The 21092-nt window shown below is 35.2% G+C and overlaps 1 protein-coding gene across 5 annotated transcripts in view; it reads right to left on the bottom strand.

Moving 5' to 3' along the window:
• Positions 1–21092, bottom strand: part of PDHX (pyruvate dehydrogenase complex component X) — an 89060-nt gene that overhangs the window by 47511 nt on the left and 20457 nt on the right. For all 5 annotated transcript variants that reach the window (XR_012423336.1, XR_012423335.1, XR_001484767.4 and 2 more), the window contains exons 3-5: positions 9983–10083; positions 3248–3447; positions 353–451 (exon numbers count right to left, since the gene is read on the bottom strand). Coding sequence is in view for 2 of the 5 variants with exons in the window: in XM_045371670.2 (XP_045227605.2) it covers positions 353–451; positions 3248–3447; positions 9983–10083 (400 nt within the window). In the remaining 3 variants the exon portion in view is untranslated. The remainder of the gene's footprint in view (positions 1–352; positions 452–3247; positions 3448–9982; positions 10084–21092) is intronic.

Below are 21092 nucleotides of genomic sequence, written 5' to 3' on the forward strand. Positions count from 1 at the left end.
TTTTAAAATATATTTCCTTGTTTTAGAAATGTAAATGTTATTGCATGATTTCACACACTTAATACTGCATAAAGTTTCACTGTTTGGCACTCTAATTTTCTGCATTTATTACCACTTCTAAGGATCTTGCTTAGTTACCAAATTAGAGTTGTTCTTCAGTAATGCTATAATTATTCAGAAAACAACTCTTGCACACAATATAATTTACAATGATAAAAGCAATTAAAAGTACAAAAGAACAGTGTACCTCCTTTTAAATCTTAAGACTGAATAAGCTCTTTTTATTTTCTTTCAAAAAAAACATGATCATAATAAATAATGGAATTGGTTATTACAAAAAGCAAACACATACTCTTTAGTGAATATCCCCCGAGGGCCAGTGGCTGTGCCCTGGCTAGCATCCAGTGAGTGTTTTTCCAGAATATTGCGGGCAGCTGGACTTAAACGGAACCTAAGAAAAAAATATGAAGGTTAACAGAACCAATTAACACTTACATTTGATTCAAATAGATCTAAATGTCAACAGTTTTGCAAATAATTTTAAAAATCTTTTAATAAAGTTAAAATGACTCCCACAGATGGTCACCGTCAAATAATCTGTACCAATTTATTTTATTCTTTAAACATTTTCATAAAAATTTAGTTACTATTTCTAAATATTATTTTAGTAAGAATAAATATTCATTAGGGGAAAGAACTTCTATTTCAACCAATTACTTTCACATGGGTGCTCATCACAAACATCAATTGTTTCTTCATATATTTTGTTATATTGTTGCTTCATATATTTTGTATTGTGGCAAATGATACCTAAAATTTACCATTTTAAGCATTTTTAGGTGTACAATTGAGTGGCATTTAGTACAATCACACTACTGAGCAACCATCACCACCATCTATCTCCAGAAATTTTCATTTTCCCAAATTGAACTCTGTATCTATTAAACAGTAACTCTCCATTCCTCCCTCCTCCCAACCCCTGGTAACCATTCTCTTTGTCTCTATCAGTTTGACTACTTCAGGTACCTCACATGAGTAGAATCATACAGTATTTGTCTTTTTGACTGGCTTATTTTACTCAGCATAATGTTCTCAAGGTTTATCTATGCAGCATTTACCAGAATTTCCTTCCTACAAAGCTGAATCACATTTCATAGCATTTTGGACTTATGAGTTGTTTCTACCATTTTGCTACTGTGAATAATGTTGCTATGAATATAGATGTACAAATATCTCTTTCCAGTCTTTGCTTTCAGTTATTTTGCATATATATCCGGAAGTGGACCTGCTAGATGATATGGTAATTCTAATTTTCTGAGAAACTGCCATACTGTTTTCCACAGTAGCTGTAGCATTTTACACTTCCACTAGGCAACAACAAGGGTTCCAAATTATCCATGTCCTTGCCAACACCTGTCATATTCTGGGTCTGGTTTGGTTTTTGTTTGTTTGTTTGTTTTGATAATCGCCCTCCTGAAGGGTATGAAGGGATGTCTCATTGTGGTTTTGATTTCATTTCCCTAATGGTTAGTGACAGTGAACATCTTTTTCATTTGCCTGCTGGCCATCTATGTATCTTCTTGGGAGAAATGCTATTAAAGTCCTTTGCCTATTTTTTAATTGGGTTGTTTTGCTGAGGTTGAATTGTATATATAAACATATATATATATATATAGTATACCTAAGATTACATGACTAACAGTATATTTCCTTTAAGCAAAGTAGTAAACAAATGACTACACAGTCAGATAAAGAAAATAAGCCTGATTAGTACAGATTAAAACAGGCTGGGTCTAGAAATTAAAGCTAAGAAACAGAAACAACTGTGGAACTTGCTGCATTTCAGGGAAGTATTAAATAACTCTCATATGGGCCCAGTATTATTAAATCTTTAGACTTTTCAAGAGAAACTGAAATTTTAGATTTTTACATAAGATTAGTGACCAACCAACCAAAATAGAAATTTTTTTTTTTCATTCACTGTGTGGGCCCAAAAATATGCAGAGTTCATAGGTCAGTAGGTTTTTAACCTACATAGTGGGGCCTCAGATTCATGTAAGTTTCTGATGATGACTGATCTTAAATAGGGTATACACTATTATTATCTTTGCAAGGGGAGAAGACCATTAGTTAGAAGACATCAGTGAGACTGTCTTCCAATTTTTAGCGTAAATGAAAGAGGAGACAGTAAATGGGAGTCAAGGCAACAGAGTCAGAAACGCTTTGCACAGGGAATTTAAAAATCAGTATTTCAAAAAGCAGGCCGGACGTGGTTGCTCATGCCTGTTATCCCCAGCACTTTGGGAGGTCAAGGCAGGCAGTTCATGAAGTCAGGAGTTTGAGACCAGCCTGGCCAACATGAAGAAACCCTGTCTCTACCAAAAATACAAAAAAACTAGCCGGGCAAGGTGGCACATGCTTGTAATCCCAGCTACTCAGGAGGTTGAGGCAGGAGAATAGCTTGAACCCAGGAGACCAAGGTTGCGGTGAACTGAGATTGCACCATTGCACTCCAGCCTGGGCAATGAGAACAAACTCCGTCACCGCCTCCCCCAAAAAAGCACGGTGGATTCTTTTCTGACAATGATAAAGTAAAGGAAAAAATGTTTAAGAATGAAGAGGTCTACTTTATGAAGATCTTTTTCTCATAAAGAAAAAGTAATGTTGTATAATTATATAGAATACTAAACAAATGTGTGTTAGAATTTATAGAGTTCTTCTATTAAAGCAATGTAAAGCTAAAGTGAAATGATGTGTAGTAAGTTGTCTGTTTTGTTACAGAACAGACAAAACAGCTCCAGTCTGTGCCGGAAACTCATAATGCAGACTAGTTTGAAAACGAATGCATGTTAAAACACGAATTCTATTTTATATCAGAGAGACATTCGAGCTTGGAATTCCTGTAAGTAATTAGAACTCCATAAATGGTAACAGAATATGAAGTCTGGTATACTGAATTCCATTCTAGACTTCTAAAACCTAATTCAACCTCAACATGGACACATACTGTTTGGTTTTCCATTGTGCAAGCAGGGCTTTCAGAGTACTTGGAACACAGCAGATATTCAATAACTATTTACTGAATGAACAATGATGGTTGAAAAAAAAAGCACACACTCTAAGGTCTGAGTGTGCTGAGAACAGCAACTTCTATGTACAACGATGTGCGAATATAATGATTACAACTCCGTAAGAACTGCCATAACCATTTTTTTTTTTACATCATCCTTTGAATAAATATACTCACCGTAGTGTCCCGGGTATGTGTTCCTTTTTGACAGGGATGGAAATCTGTGGTTCTGGTGAGGGGCGAGGCTCTGAAGGTTTTGAAACTGGTGGTGGAGGACCTACATCTTTGGGAATTTCAACATGTTTCCAATCTTCTCCTTCTTCTACTATCAAACCAATTAGTGAACCTAGCCGTATATTTTTACTTCCTTCTTCAACCTATATTTAAAAAAGAAATAACTGTAGAGAAGTAAAACCCCATGACTGCATTAAGTAGTTTATTCCCTTGTTGGGAAATTCTCCCCTTAAGATATCTTAATTTGAGCTAAAAGCTGCTTCCAAGACTGTTTGCCTCAGTCTTCCACCTGTCACCTTCTCCACTTTCTCCCACTTATACCTTCCTTCACCATTCTCCTCTTTCCAGTTGCTAATGCTACCTTCTGAAACAAAGGATAAATCTAGAATGTATCCTCTGAGAGCCTTCAAATACACATATAAGATCCATCATTATCATCTTGTTTTTTGATGTCAATACAAATCCAAAACAGGAGCCTGTGGCTACATATCTTAACCATTTGTCTTTCCCAGACAGTTTCTATGCAATAGCTTCAGAATTCAAAAAGCTCAGAAGGGATTAATTCCTTCAACTTAGTCCAATCTACTAAAATTTACCTAATGCAAGAATCTTTTCAGTAAACTTAGTCTGAAAAGATGAACATTCCAATGTATAGATAGAACTGGTTAACTATTCTGGTTAATGTTAAATATAGTCTACTTCTTTATGTTTAATTATTTCCCTGTATATCTATTTACAAAACCTGAAAAATAAAATAAAACCTCATGAGTTTTTTATGGGTATATCAGAAACACAGTGGTGTCTCAGTTAATAAAGCATTTTTTCACAGATAATGCCAATTAACACTTAAATTGAAGATAATGTTTTTAAAAGTTAAGACAGATGTATTTTAAGCATTTCAGCAGCATTAATTTATAAAGGGTTAATTCTAATTTACTTATTAAAAATAAGTCCCTAGAAAACCTTCAGATAACAATACTTTATAAGTTCACTACTGGAAGAAAATGTCATTCCCTTAAAATTTTCTATTATTCCCTTTCAATTACTCTAAATAAGGTTCATTAGCTATATTTAATGAACAATAAAATGATAGGCTGCAGGATGTCCACTAATACAGTAATGATAAAGAAAAGCATGACTTCTAGAATGAGTTTGACATTTCAGAGTAACACTAATTTCAATGCTTACTGGTATGTTCACTATCGTTAATAAGGCATAAGTTATAAGGGGTTAGGAAGCTAAGTTTACTAATTACTGATGAGGAAGAAAAGCAGCAATGCTTTGATGAAGCAAAATATATATATATATGAAATTAGTATAGAAAGCTGAATAGGAATGTTTAATGAATTACAAGCTATGGAAGAATACTAAGAAATCCAAGAAAAATGTAGTTGCTTAGTTGTTTGGTTGTTTGTCACATACTAAAAAATTCTGTTTCTGCAGAGTTCATTTTCTTTACTATGTCAAAAAGATGAATTAAGATTATTATCAGACCAATATTTGTCTTCTAAAAGTGTTTATAATTACCTGCGTGTGAATTGCTAACTCAAAAATCAAAGTAAAATGACTAATTTTCTTTAAAAATTTATACAAAAAAACACTATTGACATATAGTCCACTTGATGTTAATTCCTTTGGAAACTGAATCAGAAATAGGATCAATGTCCAAGTACAAAGAACATCATTCAAATGTAAAGCATTAAAAAAAAGTTTTGTTTTAAAAATATCAATAGATTTTTAAAATCTGAGTCAGACAACTGTACTAAATCTGAAACTGATACCTCACCTTGTTTCATTTACTGTAAATCATATAAACGATTCCATACATACTCTACCAACACTGACACCTTCACAAGTAGACAATAAACAGTATTTATCATCATTTCAATTTTTATCATTATCTAAATATCAAATAAAATTTATTTTTAACCATTCACATTTTTTTATTTAAAAAAGTGACACCATGAAGCATGAAACCCAAATACAATAGACAAGGACAAGTGATGTACTACCATACAACTTGAATATATAACAGAAGATAAAATACAGTTGATTATAATTCCATTTAAAGTCATTAAAATCTCTATATGAATTTAAGATAATTTCTTCAACCTTTCCTATTCCTTTGGTGCAAACAGAGATCTTTCAGAGGTATGCTAATTTCCCGTAGACATTTGCTTACATTGTGGGAGGCAAATATTCAAAACCAGTGTAGACTTAGTATAGATGAGTAAATAGTACTCTTTGCAAAACTGTTTAGAAACCAAGCAGGCCTCTGTAACTGTTCCCTTTCCTCTCCGAGCTACCTCCATGGATACAGTCTGCTCTACCAAAGCATCTGGAGCTAAGGACACCTCAAATGCCAGAGTTTTCCTATGCACTCAGGTTACTTGACCAAAGCCCTCTCTTACTCTTGTGCCAATAATTTCTTAATATTAAATGTAGGGTTTTTACACATAGCTCTATTAACTTAGAGCTCATCAATGCTGAAATATTGAATGTTGAGTCTCTCATTTCAAATATTAGCCTTCCCTCCCAGTTGTGTACAGAATTCCTGAGTTTCAATGCTGGCTCCACCACTTACTAGTTATGTGACCTTAGTAGTTTCCTTATCTCACCATGCTTGCTTTCTGAGTTGTAAGATGCAAATAACAGTAGCTATTTCACATTGTTGTTATAAGGAATAAATGAGTTATATGTAAGGCCCTTAGAATAGGGTCTGGTAGCTAGTAACTTGTTTTCATTTTCATTGTTAAAGGTATTATTATTGTTGTTGTTACTGCTGTGGTGTTTTCCTTCAAATTATGGATTTTTTTAAAACAATACATTCAACATGGATCAATATTAGACTACAGGGGACTGTCCCCTTGGTATGGGTTAGAAATTCATGCCTAAAGGTTTAGCATGTGGCTGGCATCACTAAAGGGCAAACATCAACATATACGATAATGGGTAGTACGGCCTGTGACAAACTATTTCTTCATAATTCTCATACAGAGGCTGAGGTCACTAGTGTGAGGCTTCTGTACCAGAGACTTCTCACATCTTAACCAATGAATCACCTGCAAATGTGCTACAAACAGCTCACCTAAGCTCATCTGTGTACACAAGGATATGAGAGGCAAAACATTTATAGCAGTATGTCCAACAGAGAAATTGAGGGGGTTCATTCCATTAAAGGTGCAAGTAAATATTGTCTGTTTTAATCCTGATATTTTAAAATTAGTACATTAAGTAATTATTTAAGTATTTTTATTCTTTAAAATAGAGCAGTTTGAAAGCTACCGAGTGACTACTGACAGAGCATGTGCAGCAGTTAGTGGCGATGACCTGGGTCACGTGACTGACTTACCTGGTTCATCACTATGATTTTCCATCATGGTGTGAACCATTATACAGTTTTGAACTGTTTTTATTCTTCAATGTATACTGTTTATCTTATATGGACAATGAACTTTGGTTTATAAGGAAGTACATAAGAAATACTGAAAATGAAAACAAATCAATGATAAGCTAAAATACAAAGGGGAAGAAGAAACATTCATTAAGCCCTTGAATAACAGCTGTCTGGCTTTCAAGTCTCAGGCACTGTTCTAGCACAACATTAACTCATTTAATCCTAACAACTTTCTGAGGTAAATACTATGATTATTCCCATTTATAGATGAGAAAATTAAAGCACAAAGAGGTTATGTAACTTGCTCAAGATCACAAGACAAGTATGTAGCAGAGGCAGGATTTAAATGTAGTCTGACATCAGAGACGGTATCCAATATAATCGCTACCAAATCAATAATTTCCCAAATCTGTAAATTATATCCAACTGATCAAAATTTATCGTGCAGCACCTCAAGATGATGCCGGTATTTAAAAAAAACAAATTTAAAAGGTATAAAGTAGATGTAACAATTTAACTTTTGATTCATAGGGAACATAAACTATCTTTCCTCACAATGTGTCATAACTATTTCAATATGAAAAAATTAGAGTTGAGAATATCTTCCATTTAATAGAATCTGCTCTGAGCTCTGAGAGGCTATTTTCTTAATTAAAAATATCATGGTCTAGAGAGAAGAATCAACTAAAGGCTCTACAACTTCAAATTTCAACCATAAACTTTCAAACCATTAAAAGGCAACTTTGAATGGGATTGTGGGCAACTTAATGAAAAAATAAGGGTGGGGAAGGGGAATCTAATGAATACAGTAGTATTTAAAAATGTATTCTTTAGAAAAATACCAATGACACAGTATTTGAGTGAGATAAAGTGAAGAAACCAACTGAAGAATGTGAATAGTACTGAGAATAATTATTCTGCTGTTTTTAGTATTCAGATGATCAATTAAAAAATGTGTTTTTAAAAAAATTTTCTTTAATACTCATGGATGTTATTTTTTAGGAAAAAATTCTACTTTTGAAAATCGTTTTGAATAAAGGTCTATCAATAAAAATCTATCAATAAATATATTGCTAGTCAATAAATATATTGCAAACATTACATAAATGTAAATAATTTTAACATCTTATACCCTTTTCATCCTCACAAATATCCTAATTGGTGTGCCAAATTATATAGCAACCCCAAATATACTGGAAGCCAAATTAGAGAACCTCTAATAAACCCTCTAAATATGTCATCCTAAGATTCTACTTTATTATCATTTAAAACAGCTGTTCAATCTGCTAAATACTAACTTTAAGAATAAGCTGATGAACTGATCTTTAAGTGTGTAATAACTGAAGTATTTTTGTATGAAAATTTACTAGTTTTGACAGGGCGTCGCGGCTTACACCTGTAATCCCAGCACTTTGGGAGGCTAAGGCGGGTGGATTACTGGAGGTCGGGAGTTCGAGACCAGTCTGACCAACATGGAGAAACCTGTCTCTACCAAAAATACAAAATTAGCCAGGTGTGGTGGTGCATGCCTGAAATCCCAGCTACTTGGGAGGCTGAGGCAGGAGAACTGCTTGAAGCCAGGAGGTGGTTGTTGTGGTGAGCCAAGATTGTGCCATTGCACTTCAGCCTGGGCAACAAGAGTGAAACTCCATCTCAAAAAAAAAAAAAAAAATTTACTAGTTTTTCCCTGGTAAAATTGCAACATCTTGTTGTGAATAGACTCCCAAATACTATCCAAAAAGCATGTGGAATAATAATAAAGCCATGAAGGACTAAAATATACAGTCTTTTCTTTGGCAAGAAAATAGTTGTGCCAGTAAAGCCGCTATCAACTATATGCACTTTCACTCCCAACCTTTTTCAGAGCATAGGGGCCAGATGAATTGGCACTGCTGACCCGCTGACATGATTAGCAATTTGAAACGTATTACTTAGCAGCTAAGTGGAAAAATGCTATCAATTCTGGAAGATTTCCACAGCCAAACAATCCAAAATTGGGGCCAAGAACACAGTTTGCCAAAAGTACACATAATAAAAAGTAGCTAGGTTTATTACATGGTAATTCAAGCAATATTTTTCAACATGCTGCATAAATTAGTCAAGAAAACTATTTTTGGTATGAATATTTATATTTTCCCAATTACAAACATATAGAAATTTTAGCCTTTGATTCATATTCCTAAAAGGAAGTTAACTGTATTATCAACATGTTTCAACCTGGAATGTTATATCTAGTATCCAATATCAGAGATGACAAGTAAAGGAAGTTTAACATATTAGAAGTTAAAAATACAACATAAGTGCTAGAAAAAAAAAGGAAAAGAGGATTTTCTAGTAAGAAAAACAAATAAAAAACTGTCTCTAGATTTGCACCTAGTTAGAGTATAGCATTCTGAAGTGTAGTCTTTGAATAGAATATACAAAGGAAGGTGTTATGTCTATGCTCAAAGCGGAGGTAAGCTGGTGGCTCAGAACTAAAAACACATCCACAAGGGACTGCTAATAGACATGCAGCTCATCTGTACAAATCAAACTCCAGAGGCGCAAATGGATATTTATTATCCAGTTGCAACCAACCAATACAAATTACTAGGCAAACATACAGACTGACTTGGGGACTGATGGTCACCAAGAGCTGAGGAAACAATTGTAATAATGGGAGAAGTAACATTTATTGAGCAACTGAGTAACAGGTCTTGAGATGCGCATGTATGTACTCTCTCAGTCTTCCCTACTGTCCCATGAGGTAGGTATTTATCATCTCTACTTTAACATGAAGAAAAAGGCACAGGGGTTGAAGACTTTGCTAATCATTACATAACTAATAACTGGCAGAACTTTTTAGATATAATATGAATCAGTCAGCGGGGTGATTCCAGGGTCCACAGTCTTAGCTGTTCCACCATACTATCTAGTAAACGTTCTAGAAATTAAGAAACAAACATGCTGGTTGGCTCAATCAGGGAATATACCACATAATGCTAAATAGTCATGTTTTTACCACATGTAGCTCTGAGCATTTTATTTCACTTACTTTTCACATAAGCTCTAACATTCCATTACAAAAATAACCCACATTACAGAAAATTTAGAAAATACAGAAAAACAGGCTACTAGACCTTAACTCTAAAACATTTTAAACACTTGAGTTAAAAATGTATTATGTAGTAGACCATACACATTAAAAATAAGGAGGCAAAAATAAAAGGTAATTTTACTACAATGAACTTTACACTCAAGAGCTCTTCATCCTGTTGAAGACAATTAAAATAAAAACATACCACGATTTTGGCCAAGATTCCATCATCGCTTGCATCTAAGGTAACCACAGCTTTGTCAGTCTCAATTTCACATAATGCATCTCCAGCACTCACCGCTTCACCTACAAAACAAGACTGGGTTTGTTTTGTTTTTTAAAATATAAATATTACTATGTATACATGTACATACGAATAAAACATAAACAAATACCAAAATATTCCATAGCTATACCTGGGTTGTGTAAATACAAGTAATTCTCATTATTTGTGGGGGTGTGTGTGTGTGTGTGTATGTGTATGCTTTGCTGTAATTTCCAAAAGCTCTATAACAGACATAAATTATACTTGTGATAATAAAAAAGCTATTACAAAGATTATTGAGCATGTAAAAATGAAATCAACTTTAGAGACAATAGCAACAAATGTGTATTCACCTTTGAACAAATCAATTCCAGACTCCATACCCCCTTACTTTTTCAAACATTTTGACTATATTCCCTGAAGAAAAGTTTTACAAGTAGCAGTACTTTGGGGTTCACATCTTAGGGCAAATTCAAAAAACCTGTTGGCAGCACACAGTATAAATGAATAAAACATATAAAGCATAAAAAGAGAAAATCAAAGACACAACTGAAGTCAAATACGGATCACTTCTCTGCAAAAGAAAATATCTGGAAACTCAAAAACATTGAGGAAGACCTGAAGTTACAGGCTTACTAGCTTCTGGATCTAGGAGCAGGTTTGGAGTAAACAGGGGGAAAGAGGTACAACAGTTTCCTTTAGGGATTAAAGGGAACTAAAAGTAGTTTGTTGGATATAGGAGACTCAAATCAGATTCACTACTTGAAGCTAGGGCTACATCAGGGTTCTTCTACTCATAACGTGAGGCTGATAAAATGCACAATCAAAACCTGTTGACTGAGACTATGATTCTAATCAGCAACCACGGGTCTAGGAAGGTGGGGACCAGAATACTGCCTCAATACCAGGAACAGAGTCAAGCCACCCTCTGACTTCAGGGCTGTATCTACCAACGTCCTCAATATCAATTGCAAAATTCCTTGGGTGGTGGCGGGGACTGAGGGGGAACTGTGTAGGAGGGAAGACATTAAAGCATAAACTTTCCACTTAAAAGTAAATTGCAGAAGTTCTGAGACATGGCCAGGCGCGGTGGCTCAAGCCTGTAATCCCAGCACTTTGGGAGGCTGAGGCGGGAGGATCACGAGGTCAGGAGATCAAGACCATCCTGGCTAACACGGTGAAACCCCGTCTCTACTAAAAATACAAAAAATTAGCCGGGCGTGGTGGCGGGCGCCTGTAGTCCCAGCTACTCGGGAGTCTGAGGCAGGAGAATGGCATGAACCCGGGGGGCCAAGCTTGCAGTGAGCCAAGATCTCGCCACTGTACTCCAGCCTGGGGCACAGAGCAAGACTCCGTCTCAAAAAAAAAAAAAAAAAAAAAAGAAAGTTCTGAGACACATGAAGAAATCAAATGCTAAGAAAGCAAGCCACAAAATCAATAATTGTAATAAAAATTCATTTCAGAAGCAATTTATTTAGTGCAATCTATCAAAGATTGTAAAATAAGTACTTGAGGATATCCAGAAACATAAATGAAAGTAAAAGAGCCATCACAATAACAAGAAATTAAAAAAAAAAAAAGTATCAGGTAGAAATTTAAAAAAAATTAGAAATCTTAAAAATGACAAATTAAGTAATTGAAATAAAAAGAAACAACAGAATATATTCTAGACAGGGAACAGTGAAGGTATGAATTAGTAAATTGAAAGGTAGCACTAATGAACTACCCGGAATTTCATGCAGGCAGACAAAAAGATACAAACATGAAAAACAAAAAACAAAACAAAACAAAAAACAGAAAAGAGCAGTTAAGTGACAAAGACTGAGGCTGCAATGTTTGCTAATGGAGTTTTGAGGGAATATGCTAGAGGCAATGGTGGAGAAGCAATACCTGAAGAAACAGTGGCTGAGAATTTCCCAGAACTGGAGATGTATACTCTCATCATCAAAGAGTTTTGAATGAGTTTAGGGCAGGTGTACTGACTAGCAGGGGGCATAAGGGATCTGTGTAGCTTGCTAAGAATGTTCTAAATCTTGATCTAGGTGGTGGTAACATGGGTATACATGTATATAAAATTTAACTGAGCCTAAAGTTTATGCAAGTTATACCTTGATAAAAAAATTAAACAGAAAAAAGAGCATTAGACCATATAAATATGAATCATTATTAGATACAATGTAAAGAGATAGCATACTATCAATGATAAAAACATAGTCTTTTAAAAATCTATCAAAGGGGAAAAAAACAGATTACCTCAATGGAAAGACTGAGAGCACACTTAGCAGCTGCAATAAAGGTCGGAAAACAATGAAGTAATATCTTCAAAAGACTGAGGAAAAATAACTGTCTAGAATTTTATATGCTGCCAAACCATCATTTGAGAACGAAAGAGAAGTATTAATTAGACATATAAAGGCTAAGAAATTTTACCATCTATTAAAGATCTCTTTAAAAAGCTCTTACAAGATGCAGTTCATTAAGAAGAAAAGTGGAAGCAGATGGAACCCATGGGATATAAGAAACAAGTTATTGTGAAAATTACTAAAATGTTAACCACTTGTATTTTTAAAGTAATGTTTGAGGGTTTAAAAAGTGTAAAACTCAAACTCTAAACAATAATAAGATAGGTAAGGAAATGTTTAGATGCATGCTAACAACTTTGATATACTCGGTGCAAAAGTAATTTTATTTTTACCACATTACTTTCAAAAATCCCAATTACTCTTGCATCAACCTATAATAGGAAAAAAATACTGAATAACACTAAATGTAATTGGCAAAATTTAATTTAAAATTTAAAAACAAATATAATCTACAGCATTAGAAAAACAGAGGAAAAATAAAAAATAAGGTGATTAACTGAAGGCAGGCACATGGAAAGAAAAGGCAGAGGATAAAAATAAAAATGCACAAAAAATGGTAGAAATAAGTCCACATGTATCAGTAATCACAATAAATATAAATGGATTAAAATCACCCATTAAAAGTAGAGATTATCAAAATGGATACAAAAATAAAATCTAGGTAAATGTAGCTTACAAGAGATAGCCCTAACACAAAAACAGAATAAAAAATAAGGGGATAAAAAATAGGTAACATATAAATACACCTCCTCACACATCAAAAATAGCTGGAATAGCAATATTAACAGGCAAGCATCATAAGAGGAAAAAAAGAAAATCTAAAACACTAAATTAATAAATATGCTCTGAATGTTCACAGTACAGAAAGTACTTCATTTGTGTACCAAGATGTTCAAATTGATAGTTACATTTTTAGGTAAAACAGTTCAGAGACACTAATATAAGTTATTTTTAAAAATAAATTGATATGTTAGATGATATTTATTTACCACCTAAAAGGTCCTTTGTCTAACCCCAAAGAGATGTCCCTAGTCAACATTTATTAAAAATATATTGGGGTGGCCAGGCATGGTGGCTCACACCTGTAATCCCAGAACTCTGGGAGGCCAAGGTGGGTGGATCACCTAAGGCCAGGGGTTCAAGACCAGCCTGGCCAACACTGTGAAACCCTGTCTCTACTAAAAATACAAAAATTAGCCAGGAGAGGTGGGGGGCACCTGTGGTCCCAGCTACTAAGGAGGTTGAGGCAGAAAAATCACTTGAACCTGGGAGAAGGGGGTTGCAGTGAGCCAAGATCACACCATTGCACTCCAGCCTGGGTGACAAGAGCAAAAACTCCACCTCAAAACAAACAAACAAAAATATATATATGTATTTATATTATATATATTTATATATTATATATATATAGAGAGAGAGAGGGGGGCACTGACTATACAGCAGTGGACAGTAATAACAGCATAGATTTAAGATTCCTGACCTCAAGAGGCTTGCTTAATATCCATTGACAAGTAAACTGGAAAACAGAGCAGGATAAGGTGAGGTCAGGATGCTCTGGGAATGTTCAGGAGGGGCATCTAATTCAGTTTTCGGAAGGTGAGAAAAGGCTTCCTAGAATACAATGACCACCTAATCTGAGCCTGAAGAGGTGAGGAGGAGACAATCTGTAAACAGGCAGTGATCCAGGCAGAAGGTAATATACTTATAGTCCTGGAGGCAGAGAGAACAGGAAACTTCAGAGGAACTGCAAATAGTATGCAGAGAAGTGAGGAGAGATTAGGCTGGTAAGATACGCAGAAAGAGACCAAAAATGACCTTTGTATGTCATAGAGAAAGCTACAGTGTCAGATTATATCATCTTACATACTTCTTTAAATGGCAGATGTTTTAGTGGTTAAAACAGATTGTACTTCAAAAGGAAAAAAAAAACAAAACATATCCTCAAAGGTTTCTGCTATAATCAAGGAAAAACTATAGAACTAGTAAACCCAGCAATTAAATACCTCTTAGATGCCTAGAAAATAGACTCCAGCCACAGAAAAACAAAATGATGCTATATTATCATTTGTGTTCATCAGTATTCAAATTCCAATCACACTTTAAGAACTATAGATTCGACTCCAGCCATATAACTTTCTCTGAGTAACTTGACCTACATAATTTTGTTCATATTCCAGATTCCTATAGTAGGTCTAATTTATTTAAAAATCACAAATTGCATATAAAATGTTACATTACTGCTAATTACTTTTTTAAATTGTGATTTCCTCTATTTACTAGACTATGAGCTTCTTCACAACAGGGATAGGACACTTAAGTGTTTTATATTCCCATCCCCATTCCTCAGGTTTCAGGCCAGTGCACCATACACAACGAATTTTAGATTAAAATGCTTTAGAAAAAAACATAACTTCACAAATCCTTATTTCCTCATAAGGTATACATCAAACTATCCTTTACATTTCTTTTGGTTCTAACATTCGATTTGTAGCACGCTTCTGATATTTAAAAAGACAGCCTTTTTTGCTTTTTTAAAAAACTATACCTATATATTTTCACATAACACAGACATATATGTTAGCTAGATGAGAATGCCAAGGGAGAGGGGAGAAGAGAAAAGCAGGAGGAAAGACAGGGAAAAAATGAGAGGACAAAAGAGAGGGAAGTGGTGAAAAGAGACACAGAAAACTTTACCAACAAACCCCAGGAAAGTTTTAAAAACACAATAATATTACATATGGAAGCATTACCCCTAATTCATCACAAAACCAAAGTTCTATTTTTCAATAATCAAACATCATGTAAATGCCAAAAGAAAACTCTGAGACCAAATAATGAGCCATGAATATTCCAAATCTACTGAGTTTCAGCTGTGATCAAAAATTTAGTGCTGTAGCTTAGAACGATTCCTTGGCAGAGTAGTTACAAGGAACCTCTCCTAATTCAGATATGAGTTTGATTCCAAGCTCTGACAGTTACTAGGGATCTTGACCAAGTTACTTAATCTCTCTGACTCTCAGGAAAATTTTAAATATGTGTGTGTGTGTGTATATATATATATACATTTTTTTTTTTAAAGTCTTGGGGCTGGAAGTGTTAACGCTTCACATACATCTTTATGTAACACTTCACAACATCTCTAGGTAAAAATAAAATGTTAGCTATATAGCCATTTAGAATCAAGACACATGTATTCCATATTCTGTCATGTCTACCAGAATCAAGATACATTTTCTTTCCATATTCTGTCATTTCTACCAGAATCAAGACACATTTATTCCATATTCTGTCATTTCTACCAGATCATTCAACAAACATTAACGTATAAGGCACTGTACTAAGCACTGGGTATGAAAACAACAAAAAGAGAAGTTTCCGTCCACAAAGAATTTAAAGTGGAGAAGAGTGGAAAAGACTGAGCAGCTAGGATAGAGGGTCCTGGACACCGTGAGGTGACACATGGCTTCTCAGCTGTCAGGTTCATAGCTGACTGTTTGAAGAAAGAGATGGCGGCCCAGGAGTGTTCCTGCACCATCTTCTCGTGGTCCATGTCAGTGGTGGAAGTGGAGCGGGCCCGGGGTGAGAGTGCGGGCCCCAGAAGGGGCCAGAGCAGAGGCCCGCCTGGGGGCTGCTCCCCAGCACTGACGCCAGCATCATCATCCTGTTCCTTTGTCCGATGGGCAGCTGCCAGAGCTGAGGACTGAAGTATACAGAGGCTTCCCTTTCTCTTTTTAAATTCTAGACATTAAGTATAGCCTTGGTCAAACACACTTAATGGTGATGTTTATTTTATTAATGGACTAAGTCCTGAGGCTTTCACAAAATAATTTTGTTCCGCCAAAAATTAAGAATAAAAGTCTTTATGTAAAAGGTGCGTGTGGTGGTAGTGGTGGAAGAAGAGCTAGTTTTTATCTGTAAGACCAAGTTATCAGATCAACATGAACATTAAAGAAAAATTCCTCTTCTTAGTGCTATGTTGAACCACAATGACAACAATAATCAGAGACAAAAATAATTCAATTGTTTACTCCACAAATATTTACTAGCTGCTCCATGTGAATGACACTGTGTGTGACACTATGATAAAAATAGTAATAAAGTAAGACAGACCTGCTTCAAGAAGTTCCTAATCTGATTGAAGAAGAGTACAACAAGCAGGCAATGACAATCCCATCCAATTAGTACCTAGAGCAGAATGGGAATATAGAGGAGGGGCCCCTAGTCAGTGTTTGTCATCCCTTTTCACTTTACACATACACAAAGAAGGATAATATTTGCATGGCCAAAGACCTGAGGCAACCTGGTTGCTAGGCCAGTTGAGGTCCTGCCCTACGGGGTGAAGCCATGAGTAGTAGTTTGAGAAGGGCCCTGTGAGACAAGGTCAACTGCCCACACATCCCTCGGGCTTCTTCACTAAGTCTAGTAGCTACTGTATTCAACAGGTTAACACAGAACATTTCCATCACCACAGAAACTTCTACTGAATAAAACTATAATCTATAATTCCATTCACTAATTTTAAAATTCTGATATCATACAAAGATTTAGCAGTAAGTGTAAAAAGGCATAATGATGGAATATAATTCAGTAACAAAAGGAATGAACAGCTGATAAATGCTACGACATGGATGAACCTTGATGCTAAATCTGAAAAAATCTAGTCACAAAAGATCAAATATTACATGCTTCTATTTATATGAAACGTAGACAAAACGCAAAACTTTAGAGACAAAAAACAGATGCGGACTGTCTAGGGATAGAGATGGGAGAAAAAAATGACTGCGATCAGGCAGCAGGGATCTTTTTTGGGGTGACAGAAATGTGTTCTAAAACTGGATTGTGGTAATGGCTGCACAACTCTATATATTTACTAAAGATCACTGAATACTTAAAATAGGTAAATGTTATGGTATGTAAATTATACCTCAATAAAGCTGTTAAAACCGTAGTACATCAAAAAAAAGGGAAGCTATTTGTGAAATGTACTTTTCAAAATTTTCCATTTTAGCACCACAAACATATACATATTCCCAGAAATAATAGAACCAAAGCGTCTTCTACAGCAGAATTCAGAGACCCATATAACTCTCTAGTGGCATCTAGTGATATAGGATAAGGCTTTCTTCAAAATGGTTTTATTTCTGAATTTTAAACAGTAACAGTATATTAGACATAGTATAAGACTTTCACAAAAACTATTTGAAATACAAAAAAAAAAAAACCCTTGTCTCATGACATAAGGAACACTGCAGCAACAAGCACTACTGTCAAGCATGCTTGCCACGTACATTCTAGGCACTGTGTGTGCGGCTAAGTGCTTGATGGAATTATCTCAGCCTGGTTTTGTTCCACAGTGCTTCATGGCAGAGCAGAAAAATCTCAAATATTTTGAGAAAAAAAAACAAGGTTTTTCACAACCTCAAATATTCTCTTACAAAAGGGGAACAAGAATTTTTTTTTCCTTTTTATTATTTTAACAGATTTGACAGTTCAATTGATGAAAAAATAAACTAGGTCCAGTTTAAACTGAAAATATCTGAAGCACATGCCCCCTCCAAATAAAAAACCTGTAATAAAAATGCCGAATGATAGCTCAATTGACCTTTCAAAAGATTTTGAAATTGTGGCTGTTACCTAGCACTTTCAGAGTGTTTTCTGTACTAATTTTATCTTGTGTAATGTTTTAGTCAATCCTCAGACTGAAATGAAGTACTCTAAGAGTCATTATAGAACTTATTTTCTTAGACTCATGAGTTCAACAAAGATGGAAATAATTTATATGCTATAATACAGCATATTTCAGTTACTTAAAAAAAGAAAATAAGTTATCATAGAATTATAAATCCAGGATATTCTGTACCTTAGATTTCATCTAGTTCAACTCACTCCCAGGTAGTTCATGGCAGAGGAGGAAACCCAAAGGAAAAACCATGATTCCTGGGCCAGAGTTTTTCTTTGCACCCTTATCTCCTTGGCATAAAATGTCGCGCGCGCACACACACACGCGCACACACAAACACAAACACACACACACAGCATTAGTAAAAGAAGCTGTGAATCAGTCTCAGGTTTTTTAAAAAACTTAATGGTTTCAAGACTGAACTGCTGTCCATTGAATGTTCTCAAATACTTATCTAGTCTTTGCTTAGAAGTAAACTAGAATCATAATTAGATGCAACACTTATCATTTTTCATGAAAAATATCAATTTTCTTAATGCATAAAGGTCTAAACTCATTGTTTTATGGTGACCATATATTTTTTAAAATCTCAAAATTCAAACAAACAAAAAACAGTTAATAAGAGAAAAAAAATCTATGAAAAGTATAGTGTCAGAATATAAATTTGTTTTTAATATAAAATGAATGAAGCAAGTTATCATAAATGTACCAAGAACCAGGCATACTTAAACATATATGGATACCCATGTAAACAGTACATAAGTGTTAATGAAAAGCAGCAAATTATAGATCACAAATCACAAAGGTGATGAGCTTAAAAAAGAAGCCAGTGAACTACTAAGAACGAAGGATTAAGATTGCTTTCAATTATTTACTGTGTTTTGGCAAAAACAAATTTCCCTTCAGTTGGCAGAACACAGAATTTTAAGAGCAACCTTCTGGGAAACACGCTCCAGGGACTTAAAATATATCCTGGCCTGTCCTACATGAAAATAGCATACTGTAATCAAAAGGGAAAAAGAACAGAATAATGAGACCATATGTCTCCTGGCTCTTTATCTTACTGCTCATATTCTAACGGGTGTGAATAACTTATTAGATTGCCAGTGAGCTGGAAGTCTGAAAGATAAATGTGGCCCAAGAATCCCCTCATCTGCTTACCTATAAATTCTCAAAGTGTGAAGAAAGTTAATCTTTTTAAAATAATCCCGAAAAGACTGTTCTGTGTCTGAGTAATTATTTAATGACACCAACACCATGTCATATTGAATATGGAAATAGCCAAAGCTCTATAATTCATCAGAGAAAAGAAACCTAAAAATAGATTCCAATTCATTACATTATTTATAAAGGTAAAACTTTCTTAGATACTGACAATTATTTTAAAATATGGTAGCAGCTATTCAGAGCCAACTGCTCAAAATGCTTTCCAATGGGGTACTGGCTCTTCCATTTACATTACATGTATCTTTCTTAAATTCTAGAAAATTATCTGCCAAATATTTCTTTGAAAATTACCTCTTCCCATTTTCCTCTTTTTTATTCTTCTTCTGAAATTCCTATTGGGTTACTGAATAATTTTCATTTTACCCTTCATATGTCAACTTCTCTCTCATATTTTCCAGTGCTGTCTCTATGTGTTACATGCAACCTAATTTCCTCCAGTTGTCCTACCGTTCACAAATTCTTCATTCAGTCCTGTCTAATCACACTTCAGCCCACCCTTGAGGTTTGGGGGTTTTTAATTTGAGGGACAATATTTTTCATTATTAGAAGTTCTGTTTATCCTTTTCAAATCTGCCTGGACTTTTGTAATTCCAATTAACCGAAGTTCTGGGATCCAGTCCTGCTGCTTGTTATGCCTATTGACTTTCACTCCTAAAAGACTTCTTCTACATACGTTAGTAAATATGGGATTGTGACTTTTGCTAAGTGAGACTATCTGCAAATTCTGTGTGGTTTGGATTAGAAGCTGTATTCTTCCAGAATAATGGCTTCTACCAGGTAACCCACGGAGGCAATCAGCCCAGGACAACTTCATTTCTACCTGTGGGTTCCCAGAAAATGCAAGTACTATAAATTTGACCCTCAGGAGGACTCTTTAGGGGAGTAGGCATTCTTATTCCATATAGATTCAAAATCGATTTGCCTGTTATCACATGGCATTAAATTCCATCCACATGCTGATGACTCTCAAATTTCTGTCTCCAAATCAGACTTCACTCCTGAACTTCAACTCCTATAATCAATTGCCTATTGAACACTTTCCCTTGAATGTCTAATATGCATCTCAAATCTTACCACATCCAAATCTTAATCTGATTCTTGATTTCCCTTCCTTGCTCCTTCCACCCACCCCACTACCACCAAAAAAAAAAAAAAAAAAAAAGGTCAGAAACTCCAGCCTTCCAGCTCAGGCCTAGTGGTGCACATGGCCTCAACTCCCATTCACCACTCCAGATGTGGGTACACTTGGTGATTTCCTTTCTCTGCATTCCAGCACCACTTAACATTGAAAAGATTTACTTATAATATTATATCCGATAGAGAGCAGATGCTTTACCCCATCTGTTTAGATGGTCACATTGATTAAGAGTCCTCAGTGTTGGCTTTTCAAATGGGAGCAGGAAAAGGAGGCTACTTTAAATTGCCTATAGTTATCTCTTCATACCAGGTTACTCTTAGGGCCTGTTCCTTTCAATATAATGCTACTAATAGGGCTCAGAAAAGTATGTAGAAACCACTTCCTGCCCAGGTACAGTGGCTCACGCCTATAATCCCAGCACTTTGGGAGACCAAGGTGGGCAGATCACTTGAGGTCAGGAGTTCGAGATCAGCCTGGCCAACATGGTGAAACTCCGTCTCTACTAAAAATATAAAAATTAGCTGGGCATAGTGGTGCTTGCCTGTAGTACCAGCTACTTGGGAGGCTGCGGCACGAGAATCACATGAACCTGGGAGGTAGAGGTTGCAGTGAGTGAGATCGGGCCACTGTACTACAGCCTGG

Source organism: Macaca fascicularis, chromosome 14 (genome assembly GCF_037993035.2).
Source record: "Macaca fascicularis isolate 582-1 chromosome 14, T2T-MFA8v1.1".
NCBI classification, from domain to species: domain Eukaryota; kingdom Metazoa; phylum Chordata; class Mammalia; order Primates; family Cercopithecidae; genus Macaca; species Macaca fascicularis.